This window comes from Tursiops truncatus, chromosome 3, assembly GCF_011762595.2.
Source record: "Tursiops truncatus isolate mTurTru1 chromosome 3, mTurTru1.mat.Y, whole genome shotgun sequence".
NCBI lineage: Eukaryota > Metazoa > Chordata > Mammalia > Artiodactyla > Delphinidae > Tursiops > Tursiops truncatus.
In genome coordinates this window covers 169,780,206-169,796,275 of record NC_047036.1, presented here as the reverse complement: position 1 = coordinate 169,796,275, position 16,070 = coordinate 169,780,206, and the positions used below count along the sequence as shown (strand labels likewise).

Below are 16,070 nucleotides of genomic sequence, written 5' to 3'. Positions count from 1 at the left end.
TGCTGCCCCACCCCTGGGAAGCAGGTTGGCTGGTAGTTGTCGCCCACAAACCTTGCGGGCAGCGTGAGAACGGGGGAGGCGGGCTGCCCAGGCTCCAGGGTCCCTGGTCTGCCTTGCCCACTGTGACCTTGGGCCACTGCCCAGCCTTCATATCCTTGTCTCCAAGGGGACGGCAGCGCCCAGGGCCAGGCATGCAGGCTGGAGCCACCGTGTGATCTCACTGTGTCCTGCAGCCTGGACCTGGACGCCTGGATCAATGAGCCGCTCTCGGACAGTGAGTCTGAGGATGAGAAGCCCAAGGCCATCTTCCACGACGAGGAGCCACGGCACGCCAAGCAGCGGCCGCCCGAGGCGGACGAGCAGGAACTGGCCCGGGTGAGGCGGGGCGGGCCTGGGCCGCGCATGGTCAGGTCTGGGCTTGGGTCCACTGTCCGGTGGGCAGCGCTGAGCCCACCTTCGACTTTGGGTGGGGGTTCTCGTTGAGACCAGGAGTGGCCTCTTGAGCCAGGAGCTCCCTAGGGAGACCGTGGGGCCCGAGCATGCTCAGGCCCTGGGGTGCCCGGCATGCTGCGCCTGCCTGCTGCCTGCGCTTGTGAGTGCGGGGCCTCAGGGTGTCGTGCAGAATGGAGAAGCAAGGCGTGCTGCGTCCCCCGCTCCCCCACCGGCCTTCCTCGCCCGGCCTGCCCCCCCCCCCCCGAGGCCCTACCCCAGAGCACGCGGTCTCTCCGACCCCCGCCTGTGCAGCTCCTGGGTTGTCCCTCCTGCCGCCTGCCTGTCTCCCACCTGCTCTTTCCCACTGCCGGCCTCTGTCTCCTGGTGGTCAAAGGCCAACAGTGAAAGTGGCGAGGGGTCCCGGCCCCCTTGGGTCTGGCGCGTGGAGGAGGCCCCCACCTTGGGAGCATGCGAGGGTGAGGGCTCCGTGTACCCGCTGACGTGTGCGCTGCATCCTGTTCCCTCAGCGCCGCGAGGCCCGGAAGCAGGAGCAGGCCAACAACCCATTCTACATCAAGAGTTCCCCGTCCCCCCAAAAGGTGAGGCCGGCCTGCTCGTCCTTGAGACACGCTCCCACGGGGCCCATCCGCTCTCTGTCCACGGCCTGTGCGGGGCTGTCAGCAAGTCCACGGGCAGGACCGTGAGGGGCTCCCGACACCAACAGCTGGGGAGTGAGTCCTGCATGGGCGAGGTCAGGCTCCTTTGCCTTGGTGGGAGGGGAGGGGGCGCAAGGGGACCTGGGGTCCTGCCTGGAGCCACTTCCTTCATCTGTACCCTCCACACTGCAGACCCGTCATCCGTGTTGGGCTCCCCTGGGGACATGTGGCTCCACGGGGCGGGTGCTGCGTGGTTTCCTTGATCCTGGGATTTCTGGGTCACCCCTCTGAGGGGCTGCAGGCTGTCCCCCGCTGGCACCTGTGTGTCGGGCTTGCTGATTCCAGCCGTCCTGGGGGCGGGAAGCACTATGTCACCATGGTTCCAAGCCTGCACTGTTTTTCCGACTTGGAAAAAAAAAAGATTCAGGTGCAAAAAATGGAGGTCTTACGCCCCATCCTGTACTCGTCCCCACTGGCACCCCACCCCCGTCTTTGTGACCCCTTGCTCTGGGGCGTCGGCGCATCACGCTGGGCCCGCCGCCCTGCCCATTGACGGGGCCTCAGTGTCTCCTCTCCAGCGGTACCAGGACGCGCCAGGTGTGGACCACATTCCCGTGGTGCAGATTGACCTCTCGGTGCCCTTGAAGGTGCCAGGCAAGTGTGTGCCCAGTGGCACGGGTGACGGGGACCTCAGGCCAGGTGCAGGCACCGCCTCGGGCCTGCGCTCCAGCCCTGCCCTGCACCCCGTGCTGCATCCTCGTCCCAGCAGGCACGGGTGCACGCCACGGCCCCCAGGTTCAGCCCCACACCCCTCGCCGCCCAGGGGCCCCCATCTGCATCTCGGTAGCCAGAGGGCATTGCCCAGCATCCCCTTCCCCCAGGCATGGGTCTCGGGGCTGTGGGTGAACCAGGTGGCAGCAGGGTGCTGACCGGGTGGGACGTGTCCACGGCTCTGGGCTGAGTGCCGCATGTGCGCCTGTCGGCAGGGATGCCCATGTCAGACCAGTACGTGAAGCTGGAGGAAGAACGGCGGCACCGGCAGAGGCTGGAGAAGGATAAGAGAAAGAGGAAGAAGAGGGAGCGGGAGAGGCGGGGTGCCCGGCGCCACACCTCACTGCACACGGAGAGCGACGAGGACATCACCCCCGCCCAGCGTGTGGACATCGTCACCGAGGAGATGCCCGAGGTCAGCCGCGGGCTTGCGTGTCGGGTGGGCGCCCTTCCCCGAGGTGGGCTCCACCCTGGCGTGGGCCTGCCCATCGCTGCTGCCTCCATGGCACGGGGCAGCCTCAGCCAGCTGTGCCCTGTGTACTGGGAGCAGGCGGCCCCTGCACTCCTGCCCCATTACCTGTGTTGAGTTTGCTGCCCGCGCTGAGCGCCAGGCCCCAGATCAGACTCCCTCGTGGGTGTGGACCTGGTGGCCCGTTTCTGAGAAGGGAGATGGGGACCCTGTGGACCCGTAAAGGCTTGGCGGGGTCAGGGGCCGGATGGGTTGATCTGGATGGACGCAGGGCTTCTCTCCCCCCTCAGAACGCCCTGCCCAGCGACGAGGACGACAAAGACCCCAACGACCCCTACAGGGCTCTGGACATCGACTTGGACAAGTGAGTGCTGGGACTGAGACCTGGGCAGCTGCCCCGTGGGGCTGGACGCGGCCTGGGCTCCCCATGGCCTGGTTCCTCTCTCTGTTCTCTGTTCATTGCACAGAGGGGGAGCGGCCTTGTCACGGGCCACGCCTCCTGTGACCACCCCCAGGCCCCTAGCCGACAGTGAGAAGCTGCCCGTCCAGAAACACAGAGATACTGAGACTTCCAAGTCCCCGGAGAGACAGGACGTCACTGTCGTGGAAAAGAAGAGCAAGAAGCCCAAGAAGAAGGAGAAGAAGCAGAAAGAGAAAGAGCGAGAGAAGAAGAAGAAGAAAGAGGCGGAGAAGGTGAGAGGCCAGGCAGCATGTCACGTTGGGCGGGGCGGGCCCGGGTTGCCAGCCGTCCCTCTTCCATTACGTGTGTGTCACACGTGTGGAGGGGGGCTCCTACACAACCGTCACGCATGGCTCGTGGGCCTTGCCGCAGAGCAGCGTGATTCCGCCTGGCCACGTGGTCCTGGCGGGCGCTCGTTTCTGTGGTGGTAGCGCTGGACATGCCCCCAGCTCCCTGCACATTCGGGTCCTGCGGGGCCGCAGTGGCTTGTGCCTGGCGGAGCCACTGTGCCCTCTCGGGGCTGCTGCTCTGGCCAAAGGCACGTGTTCCTGTGGTTTCAGGGTGTGGACTTAGACTTCTGGCTGTCCACCACGCCGCCTGCTGCCACCCCGGCCCCGGTAAGAGCCTGCTAGTGACCCGTGCTGGCCCCGAGTGTCCCTCGGTGGACACCTGTGCTTTTTGGCCTTGGAGACGTCAGGGTGCCACCTCGGTGCCCTGCCCTGGCGGTGGAGGAGGTGGGGGACCCTCAGGCAGAAGCCCGGTCTGGGCCGGCTCGGTTCTGTGCCCAAGGTCTCGCCCAGGCAGTGGCTGCGTGGCTGGCCCTCGGCGCAGGGCCCGGGCCCCCAGAGCCAGGCAGCGCTCCTGAGCGACCGCTTTGTGTTAGTGGCTGGGGCCTGGTGGCTCTGGGGTCTCCAGCCGTGACCCCGGTCAGTGCCAGCCGGCCACAGGCCAGGCCTCCTTTTCCCTCTGCTGGCCACCGGCACTTACTGGGGGCCACATGTCTGTCTGCGTGCTGACAAAATGCCTGGCGTGTGGAGGGAGGTTCGTCACTGCGGGGTGTCCCGGACCAGGGCAGGTCAGGGCTGAGGGCGCAGGCCACCCCATCCTGGGCGCCAGCTGCCACCCGGCTTCCTGCAGGAGGAGCCTGGCGTGAACGCCGCGGTCACTGCCCCTAAGGAGGAGCCCAGGGGAGAGGAGCAGGACGCCGGCGAGGACGCGGAGCAGGACCTTGAGAAGGTGTGGGGCGCACTGTGCAGGAGCCGGGCTGGGGGAGGTGCTAGCCCGCCACCGGGTCCCACCGAGCGGGCCACTGGGGCCTCCTGTCGCTGTGCTTACGGGGTTCTGCTTCCACACGGCTCCATGGGCTGTGACTCGCACAGGAGCATGGGCTTGACCTGAGCCCTTTTCTGTCTCAGAAGCCTTCCGAGCAGAAGAAGAAGAAACACAAGAAGGACAAGGGGGAGCGCTCCAAAGACAAGAAGAGACCCAAGAAGAGGGCGCCTCCGAGGGAAGGGGACGCCGAGCCCGTGCAGAACGGCGCGCTCCGTGAGGAGCCCCTCCCGGTGAGGGTGCTTCCCGAGCACGTTGGGAGCGGGCTGTGGGCGTTGCACCCTCCCTGCGGTCCTCCCGGCCCTGCCAGTGTCAGGAGCCCCGGGGTGTAGACTCATGTTGTCCGGGACCCGTGGGGGTCCCTAGTGTTTCCTGCCGGTGGCACCTGGCAGCTCCCAACGTCAGCCCCAGGTCCTCACCGCCTAAAGCTGAAACGTTTCTCTTTTGTTCCAGCCCATGTCTAGCTACTCTCTCCTGGCTGAAAATTCTTACATCAAAATGGTGAGCCACGTGGGGGTTACGGGTGGTGGGGCTGGGCGGGCTCAGGGCTCTTGTTTCTGGATGTGCAGGGCGTGCAGCGGAGCCGGGTGGCCGGCGAGGCCTGCTCACTGTGGGTCGGGAACAGCTGACAGTCGCGGACAGAGCTGGAACTCGGGTGCTTGTGCGAGGGCTCAGGACGTTCCCTTGTTTGCACGTTCATGCGCTGGGAGAGCGGGTGGTGCCCACACTCTCCCAGGCCCTCGTCTAGGCCCACGGGGGTCCCTGGTGGGCTCCCCTGCCCCGCCGACCCCGGGCCTTGCTCTGCAGACGTACGACGTGCAGGGCAGCCTGCAGAAGGACAGCCAGGTCACGGTGTCCATGGTCCTGGAGAACCAGAGCAGCAGCTTCCTCAAGAACATGGAGCTCAACGTGCTGGACTCACTCAACGCCCGACTGGCCCGGCCAGAGGGCTCCTCGGTCCACGACGGTGTCCCCGTGCCTTTCCAGCTGCCCCCTGGTGAGTGGCGCCCAGGCCCCCCCGGATCCTGTCATCTGGTGCCCCCTCAGGGCTGAGCCTGGCTTCCCTGACCAAGGCAGGCAGCACTGAGGACAGACCCAGGCCAGGCTTGCATCCCTGCCACCTGCCCAGGTGGCTGCACCCCCATCTGCCACCCCAGGCCGTGCCCCGTGCTGCTTCTCAGGTACGTTTCTCGCCCTCTCCAGGCATCTCCAACGAAGCCCAGTTTGTGTTCACCATTCAGAGCATCGTCACGGCGCAGAAGCTCAAAGGGACCCTGTCTTTCATCGCCAAGGTACCTGGTGGGGGAGGGGGTGCACCCTGAGGGTCAGCTGCGTGCCCCGCCCCCACCCACCCTGCACCCCTGCTCCTGCAGAATGACGAAGGTTCCACCCATGAGAAGCTGGACTTCAAGCTACACTTCACCTGCACCTCGTACTTGGTCACCACGCCATGCTACAGGTGCGCCACCCTCCCGCCCACCCCTGGCTCCCCACTTCTGTGCCATGGGAAGCTCTCCATGCGGTCACATTGGCAGCGTCCTCTGAGCCAAGACGAGGATGTGCACGGAGTGTTGGGTGACCAGCTTGTGGTTGGCGCAGAACGCCCAGCACGTCTGCCGGGCCAGCCAGCTCGGGCGCCTGACTCTCAGCACAGGCCTGGCGGCCCTAACGCTGGACGTCCGAGCCCAGAGTGTAGGCAGGGCTAGCCCTCTTGAGGCCCCTCTCCGTGGCCGTCTCCCCGTGTCCTCACATGCTCGCCCATCCCTGCACGTCTGTATCCTCATTTCCTGTTCCCACAGGGACCCTGGTCACGTTAGATTAGGGCCCTGTCTCCAAGTGCAGTCGTGTCCTAGGGACACAGTTCAGCTCTTGACTTCCTACCCATAAAGGACGCGCCCCACCCCCTGGGCTGGGGTCTCTGCCTGCCCTGCTGCAGGGGAGCCCCCTGTTGTTCCCCCCCATTCTGTGTCCTTCCCACAGTGACGCGTTTGCCAAGTTGTTGGAGTCCGGGGACCTGAGCATGAGCTCAGTCAAGGTTGATGGCATTAGTATGTCCTTCCAGAACCTTCTGGCAAAGATCTGTTTTCACCACCATTTTTCCGGTAAGACTGGACGTGCCAACAGATGGCTCGGCCCTCTTCCCGTACCTGTGACTGTCCCCTGCCGCCAGGGGCTGGCCCAGCCTCACCCCCAGGCCCTCTGTTGCAGTCGTGGAGCGGGTGGACTCCTGCGCCTCCATGTACAGCCGTTCCATCCAGGGCCACCACGTCTGCCTCCTGGTGAAGAAGGTGAGCCCCATGGGAGGGCCCCAGCCAGGCCTGTCCACCCCTCGCCGCTGTGCCTCCTTGAGCCTGTGTTTGTGAGGAGTGTCGGCCTTTCCTTTTGTCCATCTGGCCTTGGCATCAGGGCACTAGTGCATTCCCTCCTCTCGCATTTCCCGGAAGAGATTGCGTGTAGTCAGTATTCCTTCTTGCACGTTATGTAGAATTTGCCAAGGAAATCGTTTGGGGGTTTCTTTTTTGGGGGGGGGGTTCTTTTTTGAAAAGTTTTTATCTACGAGTTCAGTTTCTTTTTTTGATAGTTGTAAGACTTATTGCTTTCTCTGTTTCTTATTGGGTGATTTTTGGTAGTTCGTAGTTTTCAAAGACTAAGTCTGTTTCATCCAAGTTACGGAGCTGATGGTGTGTCAAGTCATCCAGTTCTCTTCATGTCCTTTTAGTGTCTGAGGGCTCAGTGGTGATTATTTTTCATTCCTGATGTTGGTGATTGGTGTCTTCTCTCATTTTTCTTGGTGTCTTGGTTATCCTGGCCCTATTCCCTCTCTGTCCTGGCCAGAAGTCTTACTTATCCATTTTGTTGATCTTTTGAAAGATCAATTTGATAACCAATCTTTTTAAAAGTTAGGGACTTCCCTGGCAGTGCAGTGGTTAGGACTCCGTGCTTCCACTGCCGGGGGCCCGGGTTTGATCCCTGGCGTGGTGCGGCCAAAAAAAAGTTAATGTTTCTTTAAACAATAAATTGTATTGAGTTCTGCTGCATATGTCCTTACTTCTGCCTGCCTTGGGTTTATTTTGCTCATTTGTGGTTTCTTAAGGTGAAAACTTAGACCAAAACCTGTCTCTTCTTCTTTTTTTTTTTAATATTTGTTTGTTCGTTCGTTTATTTACTTACTTATTTTTGACTCGAGCCAGGTCTTTAGTTGCCACACGCGGACTTCTTCGTTGTGGCATGTAAATCTTTAGTTGCGGCATGCGGGATCTAGTTCCCCAACCGGGGATCGAACCCGGGCCCCCTGCATTGGGAACTGCACCACCAGGGAAGTCCGAGACCTGTCTCTTCTAATAAAGTTTTTAGTGTTATAAAATTTTCTCTAAGTACTGTTTTGGATGAACTGCACACATTTTTATGATTCATTTTAATTTCTATACAGTTCAAAATACTTTCTATCACTCCTTCCTCTCTGACCCTTGGATTACTTAGAAGTATGTTAACTTCCAAGCATTTAGAAAGTTTCCTGTTGCTTTTTGGTTACTGATTTCTAGTTTGACTTTTCAGGCCTTTGAAATGTGCTGAGGCTTGTGCTCTGGCCCAGGATGTGGTCATTCTGGGTGGATATTCCATAGGTGCCTGGAAGCATGTTATACCTGTCACCTAGATCCTGCTGGTTGATGGCGTTTTCCTTTTCTTCTGGATCCTTGCAGATTGCAGATTTTCTTCTGGGCCTTGATGAGTGAGCAAGGAGCATGAGGCCAGTGGTGGTCAGTTGGTCTGCTCCCCCAGTTTGTCAGGCTTTACTCCATGTGTGGGAGCCCTGTTGTTGGCTGTGTGGACCGTTAGAATTGTGGGATCTTGGCAAGGGACCCTCTCATCAGTGGGTGTGCTCCTCTCTGTCCTGGGCTGTGTTCTTTTCTCTGAAGGCTACCTTGTCTGGTATCAGTACAGGCACTCCTGCTCTCATTTGATGGGTGCTTATGTGGTATGTCTTTTGCTATGAACCTGCCTTTATCCTGTTTGGAGAAGAATTCCTTGTGCATGCTGTAGAGTTCGGGTCACGTGTCCTTATTCATCCTGTCAATCTTTGTCTTTCACTTGTCATGTTTAGACCATTTGTGCTTAAAGTATTACTGATTCATTTGGGTTTGTCCCACATTTTGTTTTTTCCCTGTGTTTTTCGTTCCTCTTCTTCCTATTCCCACTTTCTGTGGCGTATGTGAGCATTACAGTATCCCATGTTTATATGTTGGCTGTGTTGTTGATGGTCTCCGTGTATCTGCTTGGGGGGCTCGAGGGATTACATTACACACTTGGTGTGCACAGTCTACTTGGAACTCAGGCGGAATGTAAAAAGCTCACACCCTCTCGGTCCCTTGACCCTCCCTTCTCATGGGCAGTTGTCTTAGGTTTTGCCTTTGCAGACGTTGAAGACGCCTTATGCCACGTCACAGCTTTACAGATTTCAGAGAACTCGGGGTGTAGGTGGGGGTGGGAGGGGGTGAGATAGCCTCTTGTGCTCGCCCACGTGTCTACCATTTCTGTCGCTTTCATTCCTCACGTTCCACCCTTCTGGCTCATTTTCCTCTGTCTGAAGAACAACTTTTTAGATCAGGTCTATTGGATGTGTATTCTCTTAGTTTTCCTTCATCTGATTATTCTTTATTTCAGTATTCCTCAAGGCTATTTTTGCTGGGTATGAAATTCTGGCTTTGTTGGTCTTTTCACTCAGTACCTCAAAAATAGGCCATTTCCCCCTTTTTTTAAAAAAAAAAAGGAAATATTTACTTATTTGGCTGCGCCAGGTCTTAGTTGCAGCATGCGGGATCTTTTTAGTTGCAGCATGCGGGATCTTTTTAGTTGCGGCATGCGGGATCTAGTTCCCTGACCAGGGATCGAACCCGGGCCCCCTGCATCGGGAGCACAGAGTCTTAGCCACTGGACCACCAGGGAAGGCCCTAGGCCATTTCCTTTTGGTGTCTGTGGTTTCTGACAAGGAACATTTTACTTTTACTGGGGAATGCATCGTTTTCCTCTGGCTATTTTAGGGTTTTCAGCAGTTTGTGATGTGTCCGGGCATTGACTTCCTTGGGTTTATGTTAACTGTGTGGAGTCTGCCGAACTTGCTGAATCTGTGCGTTTATGTCTTTTGCACAACTTGGAAGTTTTCAGCTATGATTTAAATACCTCTTCAGCACTGCATTCTTTGTCCCCTCCTTCCGGGACCCCTGTGATGTGAATCTCAGACCTTTTGTTACTCTCCCCACCCTACTTCACCTCCGACTCCTTTCTGCTCTCTGTTCAGCTTGGATTATTTCCATTAATCTCTTGTCTGGGTCATTGACTCTTCTGTCATGTCCATTCTGTTGTTGAGCCCATCCAGTGAGCTTTTCATCTTGGCTGTTGTATTCAGGTCTAGAAGTTCCACTGGGTTGATCTTGACTCTTCCATTCCTTTGCTGAGATGTTGTGTTTTCTTGTGTGCTTCAGGAGTGTATGTGGTTGGTGATGGGAGGTTCTCCTAGTAGCTACTTCAAAGCCTGTTAGGTGATTCCAACATCCACCTCTTCTCGGTGGGCGTTTGTTGATTGTCTTTTCCACGTGAGCTGAGATTTCCCCGGTCTTGCGGTGCCAAGTGATTTTGGACTATATCCTGGACACTTCGAATAGGAGGAGACCCTGGGCCTTCCTTACACCCTGTGGAGAGCGTTGACACATAGGTTCCAGCTGCAGGATGTCTGGTCCCACGCCCTCCGGTTTTCACAGCCTTCCTCTCTGCACAGCTGCCTCCTGCATGCCCGTGGGGCCGGGCCGGGTGGGGCTGTGTGTCCTCTGCAGGGCTGGCATTGCTGCCTCTGCTGCGCTCTGCCAGAGCGTCCATCCTGGGCCCCTGGGAGACAGCAGGGCGCGGTGCACCTGCTCCTTCTTGCCTGGAGCCCCTCCTTTTGATTGTGAAAGCACCCGGGCATAGGAGAGCATTTGTAAAAGTTGGAGGTACTTGGGAGTCGCAGGGTGGCGTCTCAAGGCACTGGCCGTTATTTCCCCGTTTCAGGGTGAGAAGTCGGTGTCGGTGGATGGGAAGTGCAGCGATTCAACGCTGCTGAGCAACGTGCTGGAGGAGATGAAGGAAACGCTGGCCAAATGCTGAGCTTGCCGCCCGCCCGCCATGGGGAGGGCTCGCGGGGAGGGCGGCCAAGTGCCGGGTTTCTCCTCTGTCGCAAGGACTGGGTGCAGCCGGGAGATAACCCAGTCCACCGTCATCCACTGTGTAGACACTGAGGTTTATGTTGCGTTGATTTATCCTGTCATCTTTTTTACTTTGCCCTCACTGCTCTCTCTGGCGAGAAGCCCCCTTCCACTCCCCAGGCCAGCAGGGACTTCTGTAGCCGGAGCGGACTGTGCACGTGGCCACAGGAGCTGCCCGAGGGTGGGGGTGACCGCCATCCAGGCCGGTTCCTGGTGGGGACCAGACGGGGTGGCGCGTCCCGCTTCTGTCAAGCCATCCAAGTCCCATGAGTCCCCAGATGCCCTGCCCACTGGCAGCTGGGGGGTGAAGAACAGGCTAGCTACTCAGGCGACATTCCTGTTCATCCCTGACGCCAAGGGTCACGTCCTCCCCGCAGGACACATGGTGGGAGAGGGTCGTGCAGGCTCTCGTCCATCACATCCCGTTCATCCCACCACCGTGTTCGTGTGTCCGCTGAGTGGGGGGTGCCCAGCGGGGATCCCGGACCTCACTGGCTTCCGTGCCCAGTCAGGTGTTGGGGTGAGTGGTGGAGAGCTGTGACTCTGGCCCCTCTGCTCATCACTGGACTCTCTGCAGGTCTGTGCCTGCACGTGCGGAAGGGCCTAGTCCTGGGCTCCGCAGCCCTGATGGCGAAGCACGTGTGTCCAGGGGCGGCTGGGCCCCTGAAATGCACCTCAGGGGCAGGGAGGGGGGACCCCAGCCCACCCCCGTGAGACGGAACTTTCCTCAGAAATGACAGTCCTCGATGACGTTTTAACTTTTCCTTTTGATGAAAACTGTCACTTTAGCATGTAGAGTAACCTATTACAGAATCCTGTGCAGTGATTCTAGAATCTCGAAATGTATGATGTGTTATATAAGAATTTATTTGCTATCGACATTCCCGTATAAAGGAGAGACATATCACGCTGCTGTAATGATTCTGTGTCAAGATGATCCAATAAACTTGCAAAACAGACGTTCACCTGTTGGGTCTCTGGCCCATGACAGTGTATGCCCCCCAGCCAGGGGATTCTGACCCACTGTGCGGGTCAGCACACAGCCCCTGAAATGCTCGTGGTCCGAGGGGGGCTGCAGGGCACCCTCATGGAGGTTGCAGTGTGCGGGGGGAGCCCTTGCCCTCCTGCCATGCACCCCTCGGCCCCTCGGGAGGGGACGTGGTCCTCACGTCATCCAGGCCCCTGGGCTCTGGTGGTAATGAGGAGCCACCTGACACCCCCCACACGGGATTCTGAGGCGTCCACCGATCTCCCTCCTTTTACTAGGGAACCCCATTCGTAAGTGGTGTGCAGGGTGAGCAGAAACATTACTAAAATAAAGTTTAAGTTAGGTAAACGCTTGTACATGCACGCGCACACACACCCTCATTTCTAATCTTCGAAGTGCCTAGTGAGAAAAGGGCAGGGTTAGGAGTCCAGACACACGTGTACAGACCCCAGGGCCCCAGGAATCAGCAGGAACAGATGCTGGAAGGAAGGCCGTGTTGCTGTTGTGCGGTTTTTTTGTTTCGTTTTGTTTTTTCTTTTTTTTAATTTTATATTTTATTTTTGGCTGTGTTGGGTCTTTGTTGCTGGGTGCGGGTTTTTTCTAGTTGTGGTGCGCAGGCTTCTCATTGCAGTGGCTTCTCGTTGTGGAGCACAGGCTCTAGGCGCGTGGGCTTCAGTAGTTGTGGCATGCAGGCTCAGTAGTTGTGGTTTGCGGGCTCTAGAGCGCAGGCTCAGTAGTTGTGGCGCATGGGCTTAGTTGCTCCGTGGCATGTGGGATCTTCCCGGACCAGGACTCGAACCCGTGTCCCCTGCATTGGCAGGCGGATTCTTAACCGCTGCGCCACCAGGGAAATCCCCTGCTGCTGTTTTAATTCTCAAGGTTTCATATGGTTTCACTGATGCCATGTGTACAGAGGACTGTGTCAGCAGAGCCCAAATCAACTCCAACCTGAATCCAAAACGTGGGCAGGTGCGGAGCCCCGCACGGAAGCCCCCTCCGGCAGCGGGTGGGGAGAGAGGCCTCAGGTGGCCCCCGGGTGGTCATTGGCCTGGCCTGCCCTGCTGCAGCTCGTGGACCCCGCACAGGTCCCGGGGCGTTGGAGCATCCCTTTGGAGTTTCCTGCTCACCGTTCCCCTGATCTCAACATTCCTGGGCAGGCAGAGGCCAGTGTTCTGTCAGTGAGCCCTTGGAAGGAAGGCGCCACGCCAGGCAGGGGACCCCTTAGCTGGGGGAAGGGATCGTCGGCTGACCAGGCTGGGAAGGGCCAGCCCAGGAGCCAGACAACTGCTGGGCTCACCATGGCATCCACAGGCACAGAGGCACCTCCCGTCTGCTGGATGGATGTTGAGCCCTGGGTCACAGTTTGGGTCTGTCCCCTCATGACCCATGTTGGGTGTTTTCTCGAAACTAAGAAGCCAAGTGGTGGGCACAGCAGTTCCTGTGCCTCGGCTGCATTCAGCCGATGTGGTAGGAGCCCCAAGATACACCGATGCAGGCCCTGGCTTTCACCAAACAGCCTCCTTTCGTGTCATCAAAAGAACCAGTTGCCCTGAAGGCTGATTGCCGTGCGCGCCTGGGAAGCCCCGCAGCCCTGCCCTGTAGGCCAAGGTCGCACCTCGCCTGGGGCCCCAGCCCGGAGCCCCAACAAGGACTACTTCGGGATGAGAAATGTCAGGGATATTTAATCATTCCCTCAAACAGCTGTGATCCTGCCGCTATATACAAACCCATCTACCTCCCTTCCCGTCCTCCCAGCCCCAGCCCGGCCCAGCCCGGGCTCCGAGCCGGGTGGAGCACCCAGGCAGCAGCAGGCCTGCTCCACAGCGCCAGGCTGAGGCGGTCCAGCGGAGGCCCCGCCCCATGGCGGGGGCGGGTCTGGCTGGCCTGGCCGCCCTCAGTGCTGTATCAGGCACTTGGAGGCGTTTTCCAGAGTCAGGTTGGCCAGGTGCGAGGACTCCAGACACCTGAAGCTTGGTGATACGAAGCTGCAAGGAGACGTGGGTGCCCCAGTCCTTCTTCCCCTCCCACACCTTGCTCTCCCTGGTGGGGTTTTGCTGGAGGCCTGGGCCCCTCGTCCCAGCTGGGCATGTGACAGGGCTGCAGACAGACCCTCAAGCTGAACTCGGAGGCCTTGCCTGTTCTCACATCCCTAGGACAGCAGTGGGGTCACGCCCTACACTCCCACGACTAGGGCTGCGAAGGCAGCAATGGTGGGGGGGCATGGGGTTCTGATCTCTGGCTTAGGCACAACTCCTGCCCCTGGAGTCCACCCATGTCCCTGCGGCCTACCCCCACTGGGTCACTCAAAAGGCTGGAGTGGTTCTGTGTGTCCAGGCTAGGGGCAGGAGGAGCTCATGTTTATTCATGGAGTGATGGCATGGGCGGGGTTGCAGAGGTGATGTCCACATGTCCCAGGTGCAGAGAGGGAGCCCTGCCCGGCTGCGCCCACCCCATCCAACACCCCTGCCCTCCCCCACTGACCGGGACAACCCCACGCCACACACCCCCGCTCCAGGAGGACGGGCCTTGTTGGGGGGTGGGGCTTACCTTGTGTTGGTGTTCTGTCTGAAAGACACAACGGGGCCCCAGTTAGCTCTGAGCTTTGGGGCTGAGGCTGTGCCTGTGGCCCTGAGGTGCCTCCACTGGAGCACGCCTCCACCAGGGGGCGCCCTCCCCAGCTCCGACCACAGCCTGCCACCAGCCTGGGGCAGGGGTAGGACCAGACTCTGGGGACCACTTAACCGGGATGTGCCCCCTCGTGCCAGACGAGCTCAGAGACCCTGGGAGGTAGAGGCTGGGCCCGCCACACCGGGGGCAGGTGCTGCCTTCTGTGGCTGCCCCGGCGCATACTCACCCACGAGGACGCACATGCACACTGCCTTTGCGGAGCGAGAACTACTTACTTGCTCCAGTTATTTCTACAACGACAGCAGGACTTTAGTCAGGGCCAAGCGGCCTTGATCGGGGTCTCCCCGAGCCAAGCTGCCCTGACTCACATGTGCTGGAGGAGGCCCTGCACTGCTGCCTTCCACTCTGCCGACGACCTGCGGGGACATGGGGTGTGGAGGGGGGCGCGGCCCACATTCACGGGCCAGGTGGGGGGCTTCCATTCCCTGCCTGGGTGATGAGGGGACCCTCCAGGGAGAGCCTTGGACCCCAGGGGCAGGGGGCCGCCCGCGTCTGAGCCCTACTCGCAGCTGTAGCCAAAGCAGACGACGTGTGAGTTCGTGCAGTTGGTGCAGGAGATGGTCTCGTACTGGAAGATGCCTGTAACACACCAGAGGCGGCCGCACCCTACCCTCACCCTCAGCCTCTGGGGCCCCGAGCTGCCGCCACTGCCGCCACACCCCATAACCGGGACAGAGGCTCACTCACCGCAGTGACGCTGACAATCGATGCGGCCTGTGGGGGGACGAGAGCACAGCCGGCGCCTTCTTAGCAGGCCTGTCCTGTCCCCCGCTCTCTCCCCCTCCCAGGCTGCCCAAGGCTCAGGGCCTGTCCGTTGGCCACTTAGGTGGGCCCCAGCCTGGGATGGGGCAAAGCACGGGGGAGGGCAGCCGCAAGACTCTTGAGGCCTCCAGGGACCCGTTGGGGGGAGGTAGCAGGGACGGGTGGGATTTATCCTTCAAGGCCTCCTGTTGGTGCCCACTGGATGAAAAGGGCCCCCCTCAGGGTGTGGCCCTTCTCCCCCGTTTCTGCCCTTTCTGAGTTCTGACACCTGGCTGCACCAGGCCAGACGCCCTATTCACATTACTCCAGTCTCACCACGACCTGGCCGGGACCCCAGGCCTGGAAGGAGACTGAAATACTCGCGTGGCCCTGGGTCCTCAGACCCTGGGCAGCAGCACCCTCCCTCCCCCACAGCCCTCGTTTGCTCACTTTCGATGATGGCTTTCTGGATGAGGTGCACCTGCTCCCGGAAGATAGCTCGCAGCTCGTTGGGAAAATACCCTGATGGCGGGAAGGCAAGGGGTGGGGGGTCACGCACAGTTGGCGGGCGGACCTGAGGTGTCATGGGGCGGGTGGGCTCTGCCTCAGTTCCCCATGCGCGGCGGTCGCCCCCTTACCAGGGAAATACAGCTTCCCCTGGTACAGTTGATCCATTCTCTGATACACGACGTTCGCCACTTGGTTCAGCTTCTCCCAGGCTGGGGACGGCAAGAGGAGGCGTGTGAGCGGGCCGGGGCCTGACTGGGCCGGGGGTGCTCCCGGGCGGGGCCCCGCACTCACTGATCTCCGCGGGGATGGCCAGGTGCAGCTCCTTCATTGTGTCCTGGCTCCAGTCAGTGAGCAGCGAGCCCGACACGGGGATGTCGCCCACCCACCAGGACTTGAGGTTCACGTGATGGCGGTAGAAGGAGAACTTCTCCGAGAAGTTGCCGTGGCAGTGCAAGCAGCCGCGGGCCAGCGCCGCTGTCAGGGCCAGGCACAGCAGCAGTGCCATGGCCCGCCCCCGCCCGCCGCCGGCCAACCGACGGCGCCTCCCGTGCCACGCCCCTCCGCCGCGCACCAACCAACGGTGTCTCCTGCCACGCCCCTATCCGGGCACCAACCAACGACGCCCTCTCGGGCCCGGGCCGCGCCCCCCAACCCCGCCCCCGGCGTAGGCCCCGCCCCCGCAACGGACAACTGAGGGCGCCGGATCCTATTCCAGGCCCCGCCCATGAGCCGCCGCTCCCGGGGAGGCTCCACCTCTCTGTTGGCCCCGCCCGCGACCTCGCTCCACGCA

At 60.0% G+C, this 16,070-nt stretch overlaps 2 protein-coding genes and 1 pseudogene across 11 annotated transcripts in view; 2 read left to right on the top strand and 1 right to left on the bottom strand.

Annotated features, from left to right (window-relative positions):
* AP3D1 (adaptor related protein complex 3 subunit delta 1) overlaps positions 1-11,312 on the top strand; it is a 44,731-nt gene extending 33,419 nt beyond the window's left edge. For 2 of the 6 annotated variants that reach the window (XM_033854832.2, XM_073803499.1), the window contains 16 exons: positions 234-375; positions 960-1,031; positions 1,667-1,742; positions 2,075-2,274; positions 2,619-2,692; positions 2,844-3,021; positions 3,349-3,405; positions 3,905-4,024; positions 4,204-4,350; positions 4,571-4,618; positions 4,925-5,114; positions 5,321-5,409; positions 5,491-5,576; positions 6,098-6,219; positions 6,326-6,405; positions 10,160-11,312. In XM_033854832.2, coding sequence (XP_033710723.1) covers positions 234-375; positions 960-1,031; positions 1,667-1,742; positions 2,075-2,274; positions 2,619-2,692; positions 2,844-3,021; positions 3,349-3,405; positions 3,905-4,024; positions 4,204-4,350; positions 4,571-4,618; positions 4,925-5,114; positions 5,321-5,409; positions 5,491-5,576; positions 6,098-6,219; positions 6,326-6,405; positions 10,160-10,255 — 1,777 coding nt within the window. In that variant the 3' untranslated portion in view covers positions 10,256-11,312. The other 4 variants (XM_033854833.2, XM_033854835.2, XM_033854834.2 and 1 more) reach the window with 4 other exon arrangements.
* Positions 10,321-11,312, top strand: LOC109551852 (uncharacterized; annotated as a pseudogene).
* A 1,693-nt stretch (positions 11,313-13,005) lies between these two features.
* IZUMO4 (IZUMO family member 4) lies at positions 13,006-15,840 on the bottom strand. Of its 5 annotated transcripts, none has more exons than XR_004526097.2 (9): positions 15,572-15,840; positions 15,409-15,489; positions 15,221-15,292; positions 14,717-14,743; positions 14,533-14,635; positions 14,338-14,385; positions 14,196-14,259; positions 13,889-13,906; positions 13,006-13,326 (listed from the first exon to the last, which is right to left on the bottom strand). XR_004526097.2 is itself a non-coding variant. In XM_033854829.2 (9 exons), exons 1-9 carry the CDS (start codon positions 15,783-15,785, stop codon positions 13,236-13,238), a joined length of 669 nt encoding a protein of 222 aa, XP_033710720.1. In that variant the 5' UTR covers positions 15,786-15,840; the 3' UTR covers positions 13,006-13,235. The 5 variants fall into 5 exon arrangements, 4 of the variants coding, with proteins under 4 accessions (XP_033710720.1, XP_033710721.1, XP_033710722.1 ...); XM_033854829.2 differs by having other exon boundaries at positions 14,245-14,259; XM_033854830.2 differs by having other exon boundaries at positions 14,245-14,259; positions 14,533-14,608; positions 15,572-15,837.
* Positions 15,841-16,070: the final 230 nt, after the last annotated feature.

Excerpts from the sequence above, each read along its gene's own strand:
- IZUMO4 (XM_033854829.2), bottom strand. The coding sequence starts at position 15,785 with ATGGCACTGCTGCTGTGCCTGGCCCTGACAGCGGCGCTGGCCCGCGGC. Across the intron at positions 15,490-15,571 it reads GGCCATCCCCGCGGAGATCA|CCTGGGAGAAGCTGAACCAA; the intron begins GTGAGTGCGGGG and ends TGCCGTCCCCAG. Across the intron at positions 14,744-15,220 it reads CCAGAAAGCCATCATCGAAA|GCCGCATCGATTGTCAGCGT; the intron begins GTGAGCAAACGA and ends GTCCCCCCACAG.